Source organism: Bufo gargarizans, unplaced genomic scaffold, assembly GCF_014858855.1.
Source record: "Bufo gargarizans isolate SCDJY-AF-19 unplaced genomic scaffold, ASM1485885v1 original_scaffold_1203_pilon, whole genome shotgun sequence".
In the NCBI taxonomy this organism is placed as follows: domain Eukaryota; kingdom Metazoa; phylum Chordata; class Amphibia; order Anura; family Bufonidae; genus Bufo; species Bufo gargarizans.
In genome coordinates, this window is record NW_025334273.1 from 190,893 (window position 1) to 211,924 (window position 21,032).

The 21,032-nt window shown below is 43.4% G+C and overlaps 2 protein-coding genes across 2 annotated transcripts in view; both read right to left on the bottom strand.

Moving 5' to 3' along the window:
• Positions 1-2,316: 2,316 nt before the first annotated feature.
• LOC122923113 (cytochrome P450 2G1-like) lies at positions 2,317-14,201 on the bottom strand. Its single transcript, XM_044273839.1, has 7 exons — positions 14,174-14,201; positions 12,791-12,951; positions 9,107-9,283; positions 8,373-8,379; positions 8,115-8,302; positions 7,143-7,284; positions 2,317-2,483 (listed from the first exon to the last, which is right to left on the bottom strand). The coding sequence occupies exons 1-7, from the start codon at positions 14,199-14,201 to the stop codon at positions 2,317-2,319; spliced, it is 870 nt and encodes a 289-aa protein (XP_044129774.1).
• LOC122923112 (cytochrome P450 2G1-like) overlaps positions 9,106-21,032 on the bottom strand; it is a 48,292-nt gene continuing 36,365 nt past the window's right edge. The window contains exons 10-11 of the mRNA XM_044273838.1: positions 12,791-12,951; positions 9,106-9,283 (exon numbers count right to left, since the gene is read on the bottom strand). The gene's annotated coding sequence lies outside the window, so the exon portion shown is untranslated. The remainder of the gene's footprint in view (positions 9,284-12,790; positions 12,952-21,032) is intronic.

The following is a 21,032-nucleotide window of genomic DNA, read 5'->3' on the forward strand; positions in this document are numbered from 1 at the left end:
AGTTTCTTGCAAGGTATATTGTATTTTGGTTGAGTACACATTTTAGTTGCAAAGTTGAATTTTGCCTGACAGTATTGCTTATAATTAAAGTCTGGCACAAAGTTGCATGAAGATGGCTGTGTATATAAATTATTAAGTTGTATTTTCTAGATCATAAGGGCTATTTCTGGCAGCTCTATAGCAGTGAATGGAGCGCTGGCTGTGCTTGCATGGTGCGCTCTACATTCACCCCATGGGACTTCCAAGAACAAGAAAGAATACTCACTTGGCTATTTTTGGACTCCCATAACGATGAATGGAGAGCACATCGCACATGCGCAGTGTACTGTCCTTCACTGTGGGGGCTCTGTTATGGATTCATGCCTATATGACAGTGATGGCATTGAGAAATATGCTGTTCAGGATGAGTACCATGTTTATGAAGCACCTTTTCCACTTTTTCTGACAGAGGGGAAATAGGGTGGCTTTTTAATGCAATTTTTTATTTTTTTATTACAATGTCTTCTGATAATAAATTCATCAGAAATCTGGGGACTTGTGCTTTGCAATTAGCATTGCATGGAAGTGATTTGCACATGTGTATTGGGCATGTGGGTAGGGCGGGGGGCGCATACTAAGTTTTGTTATGGGGACCCTTTGAGATCTGTGTAAGCCCCTGCATATTACTAACTCTCTATCTCAATAATCAAGAATATGTTATGCAGAGCACTTGGCTAGATAAAAGTTGTTGGAGGCCCCTGACAAAAAATAAAAAAAATAACTGGTTGGGGCCACAGTGTCAAATAATGTGGGACTAGTACGAGGCCATAACATGAATAATTTTTGCAGTTGGTACCCGTATCAGTAACAAAAGTGAATGTGTACGAAGACAGCCCAAATGTTTCTCCCTTTGTTGCTGTATTTCTATGGGCTACAATGCTCCAAACCGAGAGAAAGAATCACTAAGCCTTAGTCAAACATGCTAAGTAGTTATTTGACCCGAGGTGGTCAAATAACCAGCAATAGACTCTATTTGGTCATCGTCTTATAGGGCAGCCAATTTTCAGGTGATCCGCATCCAACATCTTCAAAGGACAAGTGGAGTTCAGCAATAACAGGTCTGTGATGCCCTCAGCGCTGTTCATCATAGGGATTGGGGATTGCAATAAGGACGCCGAATATTTTTTTCACTAACAGATCGTATTAGCGATGATGAATTCGGGTCCACACTTGTACAGGGCGAAATATTTAACTAACTGTATCATTAAAATAACGGACTAAATCTGAAAGTCAGTGCAGTAGAACGTGGTGCACACATCAATATATCACACCTGCAGCCACAGTAATTAAAGCTCCAGCGAATATTAAAGATTTATAAAGTTGAGAATCTCGTAGTTGGATCTTTAATCGTGGCCTAATAATGACGCTATGTAACAGCAAACAGAAGAAAGAATCACTAAGCCTTAGTCAAACATATTAACACAAGCTCCAAGAAACTATTTAAATGTTTTTTTACTGGGAGTGTCTGGTAAGTCTCATAAGGATTTGGAGATTAAAGCCTATGTGAAATTGACCCTTGCCCTCCCTGTATGGACCCATCCTTTCAAAGCAGGGTCCTCTACCCCTCTGTACCAGTCTGTGAATAGTTTCTTGTTCACAGTTTTTTATTTCTGTGTAACCCCAGCTGGATGTACAGCACCATGGAATTAATATCACTTTAAAATAAATAATAATAATAATAATAATAATAATAATATTTTGTATCATTTTGTAAAGGAATTATTCTAATGACAGTGTACAGTATATCATTCGGTATAGGTAGAGGTGTAACTAACATAGCGGCAGACCATGTGACTCCTGTGGGGCCCAAGGCAAGAGGGGGCCCAGTCTTAGTTGGGATTATCTCCTCTTCTACTGGAGGTAAAAACTTGGTCTTTACCCTCAAAAGAAACAACCTTTAGCAAATGAAGCAGTGGAAAAATGGCCCTTGATCCTTGCTGTGGGGCCTTACTTCTCTAAGTACGTCACTGGATATACCGTAGGTACAATGAAACTCTCTAAAAAAAAAACATCACCCTTTCATCTAGACAACATTTTTGGTGACATATTTCAGTCTTATTCTAAACTATATACATTGGCCATCTTCATCAAGAGGACCAGGCCTCTCAAAGACATTTTTTAATGCAATTTTGAGTGGTTGACTCAAAAAAGTTTCACTAAATCTGTAATTAAGTCTGAAATCTTCTACTGTATTAAAAAATGTATTAGTTTCTAAAGGAGCAACTGCTATGTGGGATAATATCCTGCAGGAGAAACGAGCTTCTAGCGGGAAATAAATTAAACCTCGTAAGGTATCGCAACATTGCTAAATCCAGTCATCTTCGGGCTGACGTCAGCATCAGTTAAATGCATCTTGGTAGTTAGCTTGAAATTCTGTATGATGGTTGTTATGACGAGAAATAGCTCCATTTTAGCCAATCCTTCACCAGCACAGATCCTTTTTCCTGGAATTGTGTGAGAAAAAATTATATAATTAATTAAAATTTAAATTGTGCAAAGAAAGTACAATACACATGGGCATTATTATTTTTTTTTTTTACTTTATCTGGCATCTGGGATAAAATCAATCTGGTATAAGCAATTTTTCTTTTTTTGCAGGTCACATTCCTTTCTGTGGGTCATTTTCTTTTTGCACTCCTGCGACCCTTGTTTGTGCACAAGAATCACACTTCAAAATCTGTTATCAGGAAGTCCTCTGTACTGCCTGGGAGATTTGCCAACTCTTCTGGAAGCTCTCTAAGTTTATAAAGCAAGAACGTGTATTCCATACAGAATACACAGGTCTACAAATCAGTGATGCATGGAAGTATTCCCAAAACTGTGGCTTTTAAGCTGCCATGCCATGTCCAAACTGGCGACCATTTTGCATTGAAATTGAAGAATGAAGCAGACTTGAAAATCACATTAATAATAAGATTTCATGTAATTTTGTATCTTCATACATACAGTAATAGACAACAAACCCTTTGTACTTCAGTCTTGCAGTTTTATAAACTTCCACCTGTCTTCTGCTTCTTTGTAACATATATGAGTGGTAATATTACTGCAGGCTCAGACTACACCATGGTTTGTTTGTAGTCTGTACCTAGAGATGAGCGAAGTTTTGAAAAATTTGATTTGGCCACTTCGCCGAACTTCGACAAGAAATTTGATTCCTTACAAATGAATTTGTCACAACTCGTTATAAATCAGGTACACCCAGGCCTCTCAGTGTGAAGGCTTGGAAGTTAACCCTTTCCTAACCGCCAAAAGTATATTTACATTGGCAGCCTGGAATAAAAAAATGGTGTCCACTGGCATGTGCAGTGGGCACCTCGGCCACCGGATGTCTGCTTCTCGCTCGCCTCAAAGTTGCTTGATTTGAGTTAGATGGCTTGGGGGACCTGCGCTCCCATCTCATTATCATTAGGGTGACAAAAATGTAAAACTCTTTTTTGGATGCCAGCTAACTTGTCTCACTACCTAAGGAGTGCTGAAAATTTTTCTAATTGTCCTAACATTATATTCAATAACATCTCTATACTGTTTTGTCATGTAAACTCATTTGCATAAACTCGGGCATATGCGAAGGACATGCAAATTAGTATTTCAGCTGGAAAAACAGGCAGATTATGCTAATTTGCATGTCTTTCCCGTATGTTTGCGTTGTATTGTAAGGTATGCTGACTATACCTGTCTCATGGATAAATTGTTGACTTGTGCACCTGGCTTTTGTCTTACAGCCTTTGTGTTATTGTCTGTTTATTATATGTTATAGATAATGATTTATTGTTATTTTAGAAATAATATAGATCCTATAAAAATAAATTATTGATAATAGGATAATACCTATAAAAAAAGTTGTTGGTGATAGATAAGATAATAACTATAAACAAAAGCTATGGATGATAGGTAACATAATAATGATAGGGAGAAGCTATTGATAATAAGTGATAAAAATCATAAAAGTATAGAATGATGAACAAAGCAAATGTGTACATAGAATAAATTGAATAATATTTATTGAAAAGTAATAGAAAAAACTAGTAAGTGAAAGAGGGGTTGTTTTAACAGATTAAGGTTGATAATTAGCTTAATATAATCTAACTATTGGGATTATAGGAAGTTTAAGCAGTGATTTATTAGGTAATTGAGTTAATTGTTACAAAGTAACTCTATCCTTAAGTTTTAGTAAACAGAAGTGCATTTTATAGGGCAAAAAAATACGGTATCAAAACTGGTGGAAATCTGTCTTAGTTGCCCATAGCAACCAATCAGATGCTACCTTTCTGTTTCTAAAGGGGCTCTCCAAAATGAAAATTGGAATATGATTGGTTGCTATGGGCAACTAAGCTGCCTTTCCTTTATACTATTTTAGATAAATCTCCTCCACTAACTGTATAAGTAAAACAACAGATTAACTCTTAGTGGTGGTGCAGTAGAACACAGTGATACATTCAACCTGTAGTCTCTTTTTTAAACCAGTTTTTATCAACACTGTCCATAGCGCATGAACGTTTGCCCCGTCTCTTTCTATGATCAGCTCACAGTGAAATGGCAAAAACCACACGGGATGAGGCTTTTATAGGGCTGTGATTTCACAGGGGGGTGGCTAACAATGGATTGGCTGGCTGCATGGGCTTATGGATCATGTCATGGTCCTGGGCTTCTCACTCTGTAACATGCACAGCCGGCATTTTAGCAAAAAGGGAATTCGGATTTGTGGCAAATAAATTTTTTCCTAATCTTCGGATCCAATTCCACTTCGGATTTTTCTATTACCTCAACTCTATGTTAACATGGAGACTACACTAGTCATAGGAGTTGTAGAACCAAAATGATGGATTTTTAATTGAAAGATTGACACTATTTTAGATGCATTTATATATTATAAAAATAATTTAGAATGTGGGCATAAAGCACATAATATATTTCAAATGGTTAAATTAAAACAATATGATGTTTAGCTATGAAAGCTGTATTACATCTTGTCTATCTGGTAAAATAGTACCTAATATATGGATAGGATTGCTAACTGTCACCACCAGACATCTGAGAAGCTCTGACAGCTGTTCTTCAGAACCTCCTGCTTGAGGTTCCTTTTGTTTTGCTTTCGTTTTCTCATCTCGTTAGCCTCTCTCAGTTGTCACGATCCGCCCTGGGGTTAAGAATGTGAAGGCGGATGCCCTGTCACGTTGTTTTCCGGGAGGTGGGAATTTTGAAGTCCCATTTTGGCTGAAGGTGTGGTGGTCTCTGCTCTTTATTGGAGGCAGAGGTTCAGGTAGCCCAGTCAGAGGCTCCTGATCTTTGTCCTCCTGGGAGGTTGTTTGTGCCTCTCGCTTTAAGACACAAGATTTTTAAGGAGCACCACGATACTGTCCTTGCTGGGCACCCGGGGGCAAGAGCCACAGTGGATCTCATCGCTCGGAGATTCTGGTGGCCGGCGCTTCGTAAGTCGGTTGAGGGTTTTGTGGCAGCCTGCGAGACCTGCTCTCGTGCCAAAGTCCCTCATTCACGGCCATCAGGTCCTCTCCTTCCGTTACCCATTCCTTCCCGTCCTTGGACACATCTGTTCATGGACTTCATTACGGACCTGCCTCGTTCCTCGGGGAAGACTGTGATTCTGGTGGTGGTGAACCGTTTTAGCAAAATGGTGCATTTCATTCCTTTTCCTGGCTTGCCCAATGCTAAGACGCTGGCGCAGGCATTTATTGATCACATTGTCAAATTGCATGGTATTCCTTCAGACATAGTCTCTGATAGGGGCACGCAGTTTGTTTCCAGATTCTGGAAGGCTTTCTGTTCTCGCTTGGGGGTTCGGTTGTCATTCTCTTCTGCTTTCCACCCGCAGTTGAATGGCCAGACAGAGCGCGTCAATCAGAATCTTGAGACATATCTGCGCTGTTTTGTGGCGGAGAATCAGGAGGATTGGTGTTCTTTTTTGTCCCTTGCTGAGTTTGCTTTAAATAACCGTCGTCAGGAGTCCTCTGATAAGTCACCATTTTTTGGTGCATATGGGTTTCATCCACAGTTTGGGACATTCTCTGGAGAGGGGTCTTCTGGTTTACCTGATGAGGACAGATTCTCCTCGTCTTTGTCATCTATTTGGCAAAAGATTCAGGATAATCTAAAGAGCATGAGTGAGAGATATAAGCGTGTGGCGGATAAGAGACGTGTGCCTGGTCCGGACCTGAATGTTGGTGATCTGGTGTGGTTGTCTACTAAGAATATCAAATTGAAGGTTCCCTCCTGGAAGTTGGGTCCTAAGTATATTGGGCCTTACAAAATCTTGTCCGTCATCAATCCTGTTGCCTACCGTCTTGATCTTCCTCAGACTTGGAAGATCCATAATGTTTTTCATAAGTCTTTATTAAAACCTTATGTCCAACCCATTGTACCCTCGTCTTTGCCTCCTCCTCCGATTGTGGTTGATGGTAATCTTGAATTTCAAGTCTCTAGGATTGTGGATTCTCGTGTTTTCCACGGTTCTCTCCAGTACCTCGTTCATTGGGAGGGTTATCGTCCTGAGGAGAGGATGTGGGTCCCAGTGACGGACATTAAGGCCACTCGTCTCATCAGGGCTTTCCATAGGTCCCATCCTGAGAAGGTGGGCTCTGAGTGTCCGGAGTCCACTCGTAGAAGGAGGGGTACTGTCACCACTAGACATCTGAGAAGCTCTGACAGACGTTCTTCAGAACCTCCTGCTTGAGGTTCCTTTTGTTTTGCTTTCGTTTTCTCATCTCGTTAGCCTCTCTCAGCTGTCATGTAGTTGCACTGATTGCATCCCTTTAAATCCCTTCCCATACTGCATCACTTTGCAGTTTATACAACTTCCTGGAGTGTGTGCATGCTGGATGCTACTACTGAGTCTTCTACAGATAGGTTTGTTCATTCATTTGTGTTTTCCTGTTTGCTGGATCCTAGGTGACCCTGACTCCCTCCGTATTAAGTGTAGGGAGCCAGGTCTGTTACAGGGCTTACCCTCTAGTTCCTTAGTTTCGGATCCAGTCAGTCGGATCTTCATTTTGTGTCTTCTAGTTTTCTGTACACCTTCCGTGACACTAACAGACATAATCACTAGCAGCATTGTTACAGTATTTTTTCCACAGTTGGAAGAGTAATACCTGTTGAAAATGGAATAAAAGCGTCCTCTTTTTTGAATTTGCCATCTTTATCCAGGAAATTACCAGTGTTAAACTTATTTGGATTTGGAAAATACTTCGGATCTCTGAGAGCGCAGTACAGAAGGGGGTATACATCGGTACCCTGTATCCAGGAAAACAGAATATAGTTAGTGTGTCTCTAAACTGTCTGACACTGCATAGTATATGGTGGCATGCCCGATTTTAAAGAGGTTGTCCGGGCTTTTAATATTGAATGATGAGCCAGGATAGGTCATCAATATGAGATCGGCGGGGGTTTGATGGGGATTCCAGGTGTCCTGAGGATAGGTCATCAATATTAAAAGCCCGAAAACCCCTTTAAGGAAGGATAACAGAGGAATGACAGTGCAAATATGCAAATTAAAATGCTTCCACATTGCTATTTTATGAGGAATGCATATATTTACTACTGCACCTAGGTCATCAGTATCTGATCGTTGGGGATGCAGCTCATGGGGCCCCACTGATCAGCTGCTTGAAGAGGTCACAGTGCTGACTAAGAGCTGAGGCCTCCACGCAGCTTACCCTAGGCTAGTGATATCACATTCATTGGGCATGTAGTCTAGGTGCAGGTCAGACCCATTCAAGTCAATTGGACTGAACAGCTTCTATCCAATGGATGACACTCTCCTTGGTAAGCTGCAAGTAGGCTATGGCACTCACCAGAGCACCACAGTCTCCCAAAACAGTTGATCAGCGGAGGTCCTGGGTGTCAGACCCCCACCAATCAGATACTTATGACCTATCCTGAGGACAGGTTATCAGCATGAAAAATTCTGAAAACCCTTTAAAGTCTTTTACTAAAAAAATAAAATCACTGTAGTGGACAGAAGATGTTGCTTTCCTGAGACAGATGTAGAAAATGTCATTTTATTAACCCTTTGTTAAGATTCAGGAGAGTATTTTAGATATTTTTCACCTTCAGGTCATTACCTTTGGAATAGTATATCCATGAAATGTTATGTCTTTAATTGTGGAATGGGGGAGATTTAGAGGTAGAACATCACTAAACCTTTGGATTTCATGAATTACGGCATCAGTATATGGCATCTTGCTCCGATCTTCAATATTTGGGCTTCGATTATCCCCAATGACGTGAGCAATCTCCTCATGCAGTTTTTCTGTAGGAATAAGAAATCATAAGCATCTTCTATAAAATAAGTTCTTACCACCACAAAGTATATTATATACCTTGAATCTCAGGATATCGAAGGAGGATCAAAAAGCCATGTCTTAGCGTACCGCTCACAGTTATTGTCCCAGCAAAAAATAATTGCAATACTGACATTAGCAAGTTATTTGTGTTAAATTCTTTGTGGGGTTCTTTTTCTCCTGTATAGGAAAAGAAGACTGAACATTACAAAAGATACTGAAATGAATCACAAACCTGATTCTTTAAGGTATTTTTGATAAAAAGAATTTTGAGTCCTTATGACCTCCAATGGAGCTTTAGGTGACAGCCACTAATAGCAACTATAACTGTACTAATGAAGGTTGTCATACAGCTTTCTAGCGACCGTAAATCATAAATACTTTGAACTATGTGTCATGACTGTTCTATTGAGCTTCTACCCTGTCTTTAAACTTGATTTGAATTCGTTTTTTTTTTAGAGGTTTTCAAGGTTTTACATACCAGCAAAGGTGGCTTATTTGTATCAATTGGAGAACATCCCAGGTTAGTCTTGTCCTCACATAAATATAGTGTCCACACAACATTAGCAAACCAGGAAGTACAAAATAAACTTGAGTCATAAAAAAGGGATGGAGGGCACTATGATATTTTACATGTGGTTAGGAATGTGGTGGGTTAGGCTACAACTAAATGAGGGCTTATTTTTACATTTTCTTTACACGTCAACCTATTGGCCATACTGTTGAAATATCCTGATGGTTGCTGGATGCTTAATATTGATAGAATACTTTACCTGGTTCATTCTAATCATAAAACAGTCAATGAAATCCCGAGGGTTGGAGGGGTCAAATGATTTCTGATTGACCTTCACTCTTTCATTGATAAACACCTTCAATTCATCTAAGAGCTTGTTTATTCTCTGATGAGGACCAGGTACGTGGTCCATTACCTCTGGAATCATGTCATGCAGCTAGGAGAAAAATTAAAGGGGTTACCCCATGAAACGTATGCCTATGCAATGAATGGGGCATTTAAAATAAAGTACTATTGCAAAAATATTGTTAGATTTTTTATGTACATTACATTTTTCTCTTTACTAGCACCTCTGGTTGTTTCTCATTTGGTAGGAAATCATGCCCATCTTCTCCTGCACTCAGCGATGGACTAACATGCTTAGAAACTTCCCTGCTCATTTATTACTCCTTTCAATGCCAGTGTAGCGATATCACAGTGATATGACCTTACATTTATCCCTAAAATCACAGAATATAATGCACTAGCACAATAGATGTAAACATTATATATCAGTGATGTCAAACCTTTTAGAGACTGAGTGCCCAAACTGCAACCGAAAACCCACGTATTTATTGCAAAGTGCCAACACGGCAATTTAACCAGAATACTACAGTCCAATAGTATATCTTCCATGTACTTTATCACTTATTTATAATAGCCTGCCTACATTCAGTGCCCTGTCTGTGCTGTTCATAGTGCACCCTGAGCTGATGAATGCCAGGAGAAGTCTAAGGCATATTGGTACACTGTAGACTTTTTCCAGGGGCGGGTGCCCACAGAGAGGGCTTGGAGTGCCGTCTCTGGCACCCGTTCCATAGGTTCGCCACCATTGTTATATATGGTCTATATATGGATATTATAAAATCTGAGACTCTCAGCCAATATATTGTGATCAAAAGACATCTGTGACCACCTACCAGTAACAAGGAGGTCTCAGTTAGACAGGTCCTACTCTAAACCTATCTATGCCTTTGGGTATCTACATTCAGGAGAGCAGAACCTGCACATATAGTGTGCTGCACCTCTGTGTGCATCAAGCAAACAATGAGAGGGAAATGCTCACACAGCTATACGGTATGTACCACCTAATCAAGGTTGCCTGTGGGCGAGGGCATTGCTAGGGTCTGAAAACATCAGGGGCACAAGGCCACTGTATTGAAATTGCACATTAAAGGCATTCTTAAAGGGGTGTTCTGGTTTACGCAAATGAAATGCAGTACTGCAGACTGCAGTCTTTATATAATACAGCATTCGGTAACTTTCCAATATCTGTTATGTTTCATTTCCTCACCACTACAGAAATGTTTGCTTGGGCCCTTTAATATTTATTGAAGTGGACCCTGGGCAGCCACACAGATCATCCCCCCACCCCCTTGTACTTGCAGGCTGCGCAGGCATGAGTTAAGTCACTTCGGTGCGCAATCCCGTCCTGCGGCGCATAATCCCACAAGACCCGTGACCTCCCGCCGCGGGTCTCATGGGATCACGCCCCGCAAGACGGGATTGCGCACCAAAAAGACTGAACTCATGCCCGTGCAGCCCGCAAGTAGCGGATCAGCGGAATAAGTACAAGGGGGTGGGGGGATGATCTGTGGTGGGTTGCCCAGGTCCAATCAATATTAAAGGGCACTGGAATAGCCAAATGAATAAAAAATGCTACCAGGCCAACATAACATTCGGGGAAATGGACAAAGCTCTGAATGTTTTGACCTAACAACACCCCTGCCTGTGGTACAGCCAGGGCAAAAGTGCACAAAAATTTGACTCTTCAGATGATAGAAGCACATTCACACTTGAAGGTTCTTGGTTGCTTTATTGCACACAGAGGTAACAAGAAGCAGCACACTATATGTGCAGGGTCTGCTCTCCTGAATGTAGATGCCTAATGGCATAGGTACACATGAAGCGCATTTATAAATGCTTATAATAGAATCAGGAAAAATCTAAAGTGTTCCAGCAGAATTGACCCTTATAAAACGTAACCTTTAATCTTAAATAGTTAATATAAGGAACCCACTACGGTGGTTCACCAATGTAAAGGTGAGACATCTGACACTCCCCTTTCTGTGCCCTGGTTACGCCTATTTGCATGACCACCCTAAAGGCTGGGTACCCTATGTAGATATCTACATTCATCTTATTCGTATCTGAGCACTATGTTTCCTTCACAGTTTACATTGGTGAACCACCGTGGTGGGTTCCTTATATTAACTATTTAAGCTTAATGGTTACGTTTTATAAGGGTCTATTCTGCTGGAACACAAATGGCATAGGTAGGTTTAGAGTAGAACTTGGACTGAGACCACCTTGGCGCGGGTAGGCGGGCACAGATGTGTTTTGATCAAAATACAGTATATTGGCTGAGAGTTTCAGATTTTATTATATCAGAGTGAGGGCTTAGAACATATATAATGTTTGCATATATTGTGTTAGTGTGAAATTTTCTATGATTTTTTTCAGAAAAGTAGCCATGCACATCTGCATATTCATTTACTACATCGTGCTGTGTATCACATCTGCATCGCATCTGTGATTTTTTACAGTTATCCCTACTTTTAAATTCTTAGAAATATATAAGTATATCTCTTTCTAGACAGTGGGGAAGGGATTGGCAAGGGGGAGCACTGCATTATCTGGAACAATTTATTTATTAACTTACTGGGCGCTGTGTGTGAGGAACTATTTTTATACAGGGGAGAAAGACAAGAAAAAAAAGCTTTGGCAAAAAGCCCACTCACAGCATATTAAGAGGCCATAAAGGTGAAAAGGGTGGCAATTACACTAGAGAGCAAAAGTGTGACTACTCTATTTATCTCTATGAGAGTGCTGAAGATAGCAAACTGTATGGTTGAGAGTTGTGGACAATAATCAAATAAACAGTTGAGAAACATATTATAGAAATATGGTGTGGGGTTTCGCTCTAGTAGATAGGGTAAGCGGGCGCAGTACAGATACAATATATAAGTTCTTAACTCGAAACATCAATATTTATTCACACTTGAGGCAATTGCACAAAGCAGCATGTAACTTTGCAGTCTTGATGTTAATTCATACACAATGGAAAGTTCATATAACACAAGTCACCTTGCTGGCAGTTCTGCCTCCAGTAGTCGACAGCAGGCTTTAGGGGGCCTGTTTCCCCAGCATGCGGCTCTCAGCCCACCAGCACGGCACAAAGCCTCAAGTCCCAAAAACAGAGACCTCTCTGCTGAGCCCAGCTGCCTATTAAGGACAGCCAGGTGCTGCCAAAACCCGGACTGCCACCACCCCAGCCGCACATGCTGGGAGGAAAATACTTGCCTTGCAAGACACAACCCCTCATTCTGTCACAATGGTTAGAAGTTCAAAAGAGTGGAGTCCAAAATAGTTAAGTTTTTAGTAGTGTTTTTTTAGGGTAACAAACAGAGGGTGCCACAAGGCCAACTTATTAGGTCTTTGAACGTTTGTGGATAGTAAGATAGACACCTTCATAGTTACCTAAATCAGGGTTCAACATCTCTAAAATTGCTCTTGCAAAATTTCTATGGGAATTCTGAGACCAGTCAAACAAGTGTGCATGCTGGGAGTTGCAGCAGCTGGAGTGGCAGACGTTGCTGATCTACATGCTCCAATGAAAATGGAATGCCCTTGTTCAGCAAAGTAAACAGAGGGTTTTAGAAGATAAGACACAAAGTCCATATACCTGTCCCCAAGTGGAGCTCATCAGCAGAAAAGTTTCATTAAATAGATTGAGAAGCTTCAGAAACTTTAGGTTATCATACTCAAACCGATTTCCAAATACGATGGAGCAGATGACATTGGCTACAGCTTGAACCAAGATATTGGTAAGATTAACTGCTGACTCTGTAATAAAAGGAACAAGTACAGTAAATAAAGTGAAATCAATATTCTAGGTCATGACCAGTGCAAGGTTAGAAGGATTGGAACATTGTATTGGTTTCAAAGAATACCAAAAAGAGAATCCTTGTGACATGTCCTACCCCCTTAAAAGTGGTTTTCTAAGTGTTTAATATTAATGACCTATCCTCAGGATAGGCCATCAATATCAAAATCCCAGACAACCCCTGTAAGTACTGTGCTTGGCATAACATAGTTTTATTTAACACAGAATATTCCATTAACATTAGACATGGTTGATATTACAGTCATGTATTTCAGATATGGATGCAGTAGATAAAGCATGCCTTATCTTGGTGCTATTCCCCATTGGGAAAATTTCCCCCCCCCGCCAAAAAAAAAACATGGCTCGCACATCTCTATGCTATGCATTGATCTATTATTGCTTCTCAGCACAATTCATATCGATTCTCACAGAAATGCCTCATTCACACGTCAGTGTTCGGTCACTGATTTCCATCAGTGATTTTGAGCCAAAACCAGGTTTGGCTCTAAACACAGAACAGGAGCAGGTCTTTCCCTTAGACCTCATGTCTGTGGAGGCTTCAACCCTGGTTTTGGCTCACAATCACTGATGGAAATCACTGACCAAAACACTGACATGTGAATAGGCTTAAATAATAGTATACCAAGCCCTAATCTCCAATTTAGAGTAGGTGCCCATTCATGGAAACAACCTTGGTGTGGTGAGTGGGCCTATGCATTTTGATCAGAATGCTAATGCTTTGTGTACAGTATGAAGATTAGGGCTTGGTATAATATTATTTACGCTGAGAAGAAATATTAATTGTGCTGAGAAGCAATGATAGAGCAATGCATGGCATGAGCATGTGTGATCCATGCTTTTTTTGTCTTCTTTTGGAACTATTCTCCATTGGGGCAAAAATAACTGGTCTAGGTGGATGGTCCCCTATAGAGGTCAACCAACCACACATTTCTTTAGGTGTTACAGACATGTCCCATTGTAGCATACATACTGTGTATGACCTATGTTAAGGATATACTATCACCCATATCATAGGCAGAGAGCGCTAACCTAAGTGGTTAATAGTTAAATGAGAGCGGGTTCATACAGTGAAGAGCACATTCAGTAGATCACAACCCCATTGGGGCCAAAATAACTGGTCTATGTTGATGGTCATATATAAACTATAATGGGTCAACCAACCACACATTTCTTTAGGGGTTACAGTCATGACCTACAGTACCTTACATACTGTGTATAAACTATTTTATAGGCATGTGATCCCCCCTATTATAGGCAGAAAGCACTAACCTACAGTATGTGGTTAATATTTAGATGAGAGAGGGTTCATACAGTCATGAGCACCTTTACTAGCCAGAGATTACGACATGATCATGCTTTTGGAATTTAGAAGGAATAAACTTCAAATATAACCCTTGGAGAGTCCTTCTCTTTAAGATGTTATTGGCATAAACTTGGCAGGTTGTGCACATATCTTAGGTTTGCAAGTATGGGTGTACCGTTAGCTCAGTATTCTGTTCTTTGCGTTGAACTCAAATGACAATAGTAAAATAGTCTGATACTGTTCAAAGCAAATTACATAACAGAACAAAGAGAATTCTGCTCCCCAGTTTATTTTGAATGTATGCAACGGACCCCATAACCCCTTTGTAATGCTGGGCTTAGGGACTAGACTTTCTCAAGTTTTATCTCTGTGTACAGTATCTGAGGACTCTTGGCTGTATTGCACTTTCTAAATATCTTAACTACCTTGAGTATTCACTGAACGAGACTCAGGTTCTGTTTACCAAGGTTATTTAGTCATATTGCTGCATGGTAGGCATTACTTGCATTGTGATTAGAGTTGAGCGAACACCTGGATGTTCGGGTTCGAGAAGTTCGGCCGAACTTCCCGGAAATGTTCGGGTTCGGGATCCGAACCCGATCCGAACTTCGTCCCGAACCCGAACCCCATTGAAGTCAATGGGGACCCGAACTTTTCGGCACTAAAAAGGCGGTAAAACAGCCCAAGAAAGGGCTAGAGGGCTGCAAAAGGCAGCAACATGTAGGCAAATCCCCTGCAAACAAATGTGGATAGGGAAATTAATAAAAAATAAAAATAAAATAAATAAAAATTAACCAATATCAATTGGAGAGAGGTCCCATAGCAGAGAATCTAGCTTCACGTCACCCAGCACTGTAACAGTCCATTGTCATAAATTTAGGCCCCGTCACCCAGGCAGAGGAGAGAGGTCCCGTAACAGAGAATCTGGCTTCATGTCAGCAGAAAATCAGTCTTCATATCATAGCAGAGAATCATGATTCACGTCACCCAGCACTGTAACAGTCCATTGTCATAAATTTAGCCCCCGGCACCCAGGCAGAGGAGAGAGGTCCCGTAACAGAGAATCTGGCTTCATGTCAGCAGAGAATCAGTCTGCATGTCATAGCAGAGAATCAGGCTTCACGTCAGCCACCACTGTAACAGTCCATTGTCATATATTTAGGCCCAGGCACCCAGGCAGAGGAGAGAGGTCCCGTAACAGAGAATCTGGCTTCATGTCAGCAGAGAATCAGTCTGCATGTCATAGCAGAGAATCATGCTTCACGTCACCCAGCACTGTAACAGTCCATTGTCATAAATTTAGGCCCCGGCACCCAGGCAGAGGAGAGAGGTCCCGTAACAGAGAAACTGGCTTCATGTCAGCAGAGAATCAGTCTTCATGTCATAGCGGAGAATCATGCTTCACGTCACCCAACATTGGAACAGTCCATTGTCATATATTTAGGCCCAGGCAACCAGGCAGAGGAGAGAGGTCCCATAACAGAGAATCTGGCTTCATGTCAGCAGAGAATCAGTCTTCATGTCATAGCAGAGAATCATGCTTCACGTCACCCACCACTGTAACAGTCCATTGTCATATATTTAGGCCCAGGCACCCAGGCAGAGGAGAGAGGTCCCATAACAGAGAATCTGGCTTCATGTCAGCAGAGAATCAGTCTGCATGTCATAGCAGAGAATCAGGCTTCACGTCAGCCACCACTGTAACAGTCCATTGTCATATATTTAGGCCCAGGCACCCAGGCAGAGGAGAGAGGTCCCGTAACAGAGAATCTGGCTTCATGTCAGCAGAGAATCAGTCTGCATGTCATAGCAGAGAATCAGGCTTCACGTCAGCCACCACTGTAACAGTCCATTGTCATATATTTAGGCCCAGGCACCCAGGCAGAGGAGAGAGGTCCCGTATCAGAGAATCTGGCTTCATGTCAGCAGAGAATCAGTCTGCATGTCATAGCAGAGAATCAGGCTTCACGTCAGCCACCACTGTAACAGTCCATTGTCATATATTTAGGCCCAGGCACCCAGGCAGAGGAGAGAGGTCCCGTAAAAGAGAATCTGGCTACATGTCAGCAGAGAATAAGTCTGCATGTCATAGCAGAGAATCAGGCTTCACGTCAGCCACCACTGTAACAGTCCATTGTCATATATTTAGGCCCAGGCACCCAGGCAGAGGAGAGAGGTCCCGTAACAGAGAATCTGGCTTCATGTCAGCAGAGAATCAGTCTGCATGTCATAGCAGAGAATCATGCTTCACGTCACCCAACATTGGAACAGTCCATTGTCATATATTTAGGCCCCGGCACCCAGACAGAGGAGAGGTTCATTCAACTTTGGGTTGCCTCACAATATAAATGGTAAAATGAAATTAAAAATAGGATTGAATGAGGAAGTGCCCTGGAGTACAATAATATATGGTTAAGGGGAGGTAGTTAATGTCTAATCTGCACAAGGGATGGACAGGTCCTGTGGGATCCATGCCTGGTTCATTTTTATGAACGTCAGCTTGTCCACATTAGCTGTAGACAGGCGGCTGCGTTTGTCTGTAATGACGCCCCCTGCCGTGCTGAATACACGTTCAGACAAAACGCTGGCCGCCGGGCAGGCCAGAACCTCCAAGGCATAAAAGGCTAGCTCTGGCAACGTGGACAATTTAGAGACCCAGAAGTTGAATGGGGCCGAACCATCAGTCAGTACGTGGAGGGGTGTGCACACGTACTGTTCCACCATGTTAGTGAAATGTTGCCTCCTGCTAACACGTTGCGTATCAGGTGGTGGTGCAGTTAGCTGTGGCGTGTTGACAAAACTTTTCCACATCTCTGCCATGCTAACCCTGCCCTCAGAGGAGCTGGCCGTGACACAGCTGCCTTGGCGACCTCTTGCTCCTCCTCTGCCTTGGCCTTGGGCTTCCACTTGTTCCCCTGTGACATTTGGGAATGCTCTCAGTAGCGCGTCTACCAACGTGCGCTTGTACTCGCGCATCTTCCTATCACGCTCCAGTGCAGGAAGTAAGGTGGGCACATTGTCTTTGTAGCGTGGATCCAGCAGGGTGGCAACCCAGTAGTCCGCACAGGTTAAAATGTGGGCAACTCTGCTGTCGTTGCGCAGGCACTGCAGCATGTAGTCGCTCATGTGTGCCAGGCTGCCCAGGGGTAAGGACAAGCTGTCCTCTGTGGGAGGCGTATCGTCATTGTACTGCCTTTCCCCCCAGCCACGCACCAGTGATGGACCCGAGCTGCGTTGGGTGCCACCCCGCTGTGACCATGCTTCATCCTCATCCTCCTCCACCTCCTCCTCATCCTCGTCCTCCTCGTCCTCCAGTAGTGGGCCCTGTCTGGCCACATTTGTACCTGGCCTCTGCTGTTGCCAAAAACCTCCCTCTGAGTCACTTCGAAGAGACTGGCCTGAAAGTGCTAAAAATGACCCCTCTTCCTCCTCCTCCTCCTCCTCCTGGGCCACCTCCTCTTCCATCATCGCCCTAAGTGTTTTCTCAAGGAGACATAGAAGTGGTATTGTAACGCTGATAACGGCGTCATCGCCACTGGCCATGTTGGTGGAGTACTCGAAACAGCGCAACAGGGCACACAGGTCTCGCATGGAGGCCCAGTCATTGGTGGTGAAGTGGTGCTGTTCTGTAGTGCGACTGACCCGTGCGTGCTGCAGCTGAAACTCCACTATGGCCTGCTGCTGCTCGCACAGTCTGTCCAGCATGTGCAAGGTGGAGTTCCACCTGGTGGGCACGTCGCATATGAGGCGGTGAGCGGGAAGGCCGAAGTTACGCTGTAGCGCAGACAGGCGAGCAGCAGCAGGAAGTGAAAGCAGGAAGCGCGAACAGACGGCCCGCACTTTATGCAGCAGCTCTGACATGTCGGGGTAGTTGTGAATGAACTTCTGCACCACCAAATTCAGCACATGCGCCAAGCAAGGGATGTGCGTCAAATTGGCTAGTCCCAGAGCTGCAACGAGATTTCGCCCATTATCACACACCACCAGGCCGGGCTTGAGGCTCACCGGCAGCAACCACTCGTCGGTCTGTTGTTCTATACCCCGCCACAACTCCTGTGCGGTGTGGGGCCTGTCCCCCAAACATATGAGTTTCAGAATGGCCTGCTGACGTTTACCCCGGGCTGTGCTGAAGTTGGTGGTGAAGGTGTGTGGCTGACTGGATGAGCATGTGGAAGAAGAGGAGGAGGAAGCCGAGAAGGAGGAGGTGGCAACAGGAGGCAAAGAATGTTGCCCTGCGATCCTTGGTTGCGGAAGGACGTGCGCTAAACAGCTCTCCGCCTGGGGCCCAGCTGCCACTACATTTACCCAGTGTGCAGTTAGGGAGATATAGCGTCCCTGGCCGTGCTTACTGGTCCACGTATCTGTGGTTAGGTGGACCTTGCTACACATGGCGTTGCGCAGTGCACACTTGATTTTATCGGATACTTGGTTGTGCAGGGAAGGCACGGCTCTCTTGGAGAAGTAGTGGCGGCTGGGAACAACATACTGTGGGACAGCAAGCGACATGAGCTGTTTGAAGCTGTCTGTGTCCACCAGCCTAAATGACAGCATTTCATAGGCCAGTAGTTTAGAAATGCTGGCATTCAGGGCCAGGGATTGAGGGTGGCTAGGTGGGAATTTACGCTTTCTCTCAAATGTTTGTGAGATGGAGAGCTGAACGCTGCCGTGTGACATGGTTGAGACGCTTGGTGACGGAGGTGGTGGTGGTGTTGGTGGTACATCCCCTGTTTGCTGGGCGGCAGGTGCCAACGTTCCTCCAGAGGCAGAGGAAGAGGCCGAGGCGGCAGCAGCAGAAGAGGTAGCAGGGGGAGCCTGAGTGACTTCCTTGGTTTTAAGGTGTTTACTCCACTGCAGTTCATGCTTTGCATGCAGGTGCCTGGTCATGCAGGTTGTGCTCAGGTTCAGAACGTTAATGCCTCGCTTCAGGCTCTGATGGCACAGTGTGCAAACCACTCGGGTCTTGTCGTCAGCACATTGTTTGAAGAAGTGCCATGCCAGGGAACTCCTTGAAGCTGCCTTTGGGGTGCTCGGTCCCAGATGGCGGCGGTCAGTAGCAGGCGGAGTCTCTTGGCGGCGGGTGTTCTGCTTTTGCCCACGGCTCCCTCTTTTGCTATGCTGTTGGCTCGGTCTCACCACTGCCTCTTCCTCCGAACTGTGAAAGTCAGTGGCACGACCTTCATTCCATGTGGGGTCTAGGACCTCATCGTCCCCTGCATCGTCTTCCACCCAGTCTTGATCCCTGACCTCCTGTTCAGTCTGCACACTGCAGAAAGACGCAGCAGTTGGCACCTGTGTTTCGTCATCATCAGAGACATGCTGAGGTGGTATTCCCATGTCCTCATCATCAGGAAACATAAGTGGTTGTGCATCAGTGCATTCTATGTCTTTCACCGCTGGGGAAGGGCTAGGTGGATGCCCTTGGGAAACCCTGCCAGCGGAGTCTTCAAACAGCATAAGAGACTGCTGCATAACTTGAGGCTGAGACAGTTTCCCTGGTATGCATGGGGGTGATGTGACAGACTGATGGGGTTGGTTTTCAGGCGCCATCTGTGCGCTTTCTGCAGAAGACTGGGTGGGAGATAATGTGAACGTGCTGGATCCACTGTCGGCCACCCAATTGACTAATGCCTGTACCTGCTCAGGCCTTACCATCCTTAGAACGGCATTGGGCCCCACCATATATCGCTGTAAATTCTGGCGGCTACTGGGACCTGAGGTAGTTGGTACACTAGGACGTGTGGATGTGGCAGAACGGCCACGTCCTCTCCCAGCACCAGAGGGTCCACTAACACCACCACGACCATGTCCACGTCCGCGTCCCTTACTAGATGTTTTCCTCATTGTTATGGTTCACCACAACAACAAAAATATTATTTGGCCCAATGTATTGTGTTCAAATTCAGCGGGATATAAATTTGAGGCCTAGTATTTAGGCGCTGGGTGACCGGTATGGATTTAGTGACAGAATTAGACTTGGAAATGCACAGTAGCGTGTGTGTGAAGTTATTCTGAATGACCCTATGTGCACCTTGAATATTATATACCCTTTTAGGGATAGATTTCAAATAGCTCTGATATAGCAGAAACCACTAAATTATGAAATTGCTAAATTGGGAATTGTATTTCAACGAAGAACAAAAAATGTGCTTTGACGGACACTAAATAACTTGCCCAGCCACAACAGTACAGCGGTAACGACAGATGTAGCGGGATATAAATTTGAGGCCTAGTATTTAGGCGCTGGGTGACCGGTATGGATTTACTAACAGAATTAGACTTGGAAATGCACAGTAGCGTGTGTGTGAAGTTATTCTAAATGACCCTATGTGCACCTTGAATATTATATACCCTTTTAGGGATAGATTTCAAATAGCTCTGATATAGCAGAAACCACTAAATTATGAAATTGCTAAATTGGGAATTGTATTTCAACCCAGAACAAAAAATGTGCTTTGACGGACACTAAATAACTTGCCCAGCCACAACAGTACAGCGGTAACGACAGATGTAGCGGGATATAAAATTGAGGCCTAGTATTTAGGCGCTGGGTGACCGGTATGGATTTACTAACAGAATTAGACTTGGAAATGCACAGTAGCGTGTGTGTGAAGTTATTCTGAATGACCCTATGTGCACCTTGAATATTATATACCCTTTTAGGGATAGATTTCAAATAGCTCTGATATAGAAGAAACCACTAAATTATGAAATTGCTAA

Excerpts from the sequence above, each read along its gene's own strand:
- LOC122923113 (XM_044273839.1), bottom strand. The coding sequence starts at position 14,201 with ATGACTGTAACCCCTAAAGAAATGTGTG. Across the intron at positions 7,285-8,114 it reads ATGGATATACTATTCCAAAG|GGTACCGATGTATACCCCCT; the intron begins GTAATGACCTGA and ends TCCTGGATACAG. Across the intron at positions 2,484-7,142 it reads TTTTATTCCATTTTCAACAG|GAAAAAGGATCTGTGCTGGT; the intron begins GTATTACTCTTC and ends ACACAATTCCAG.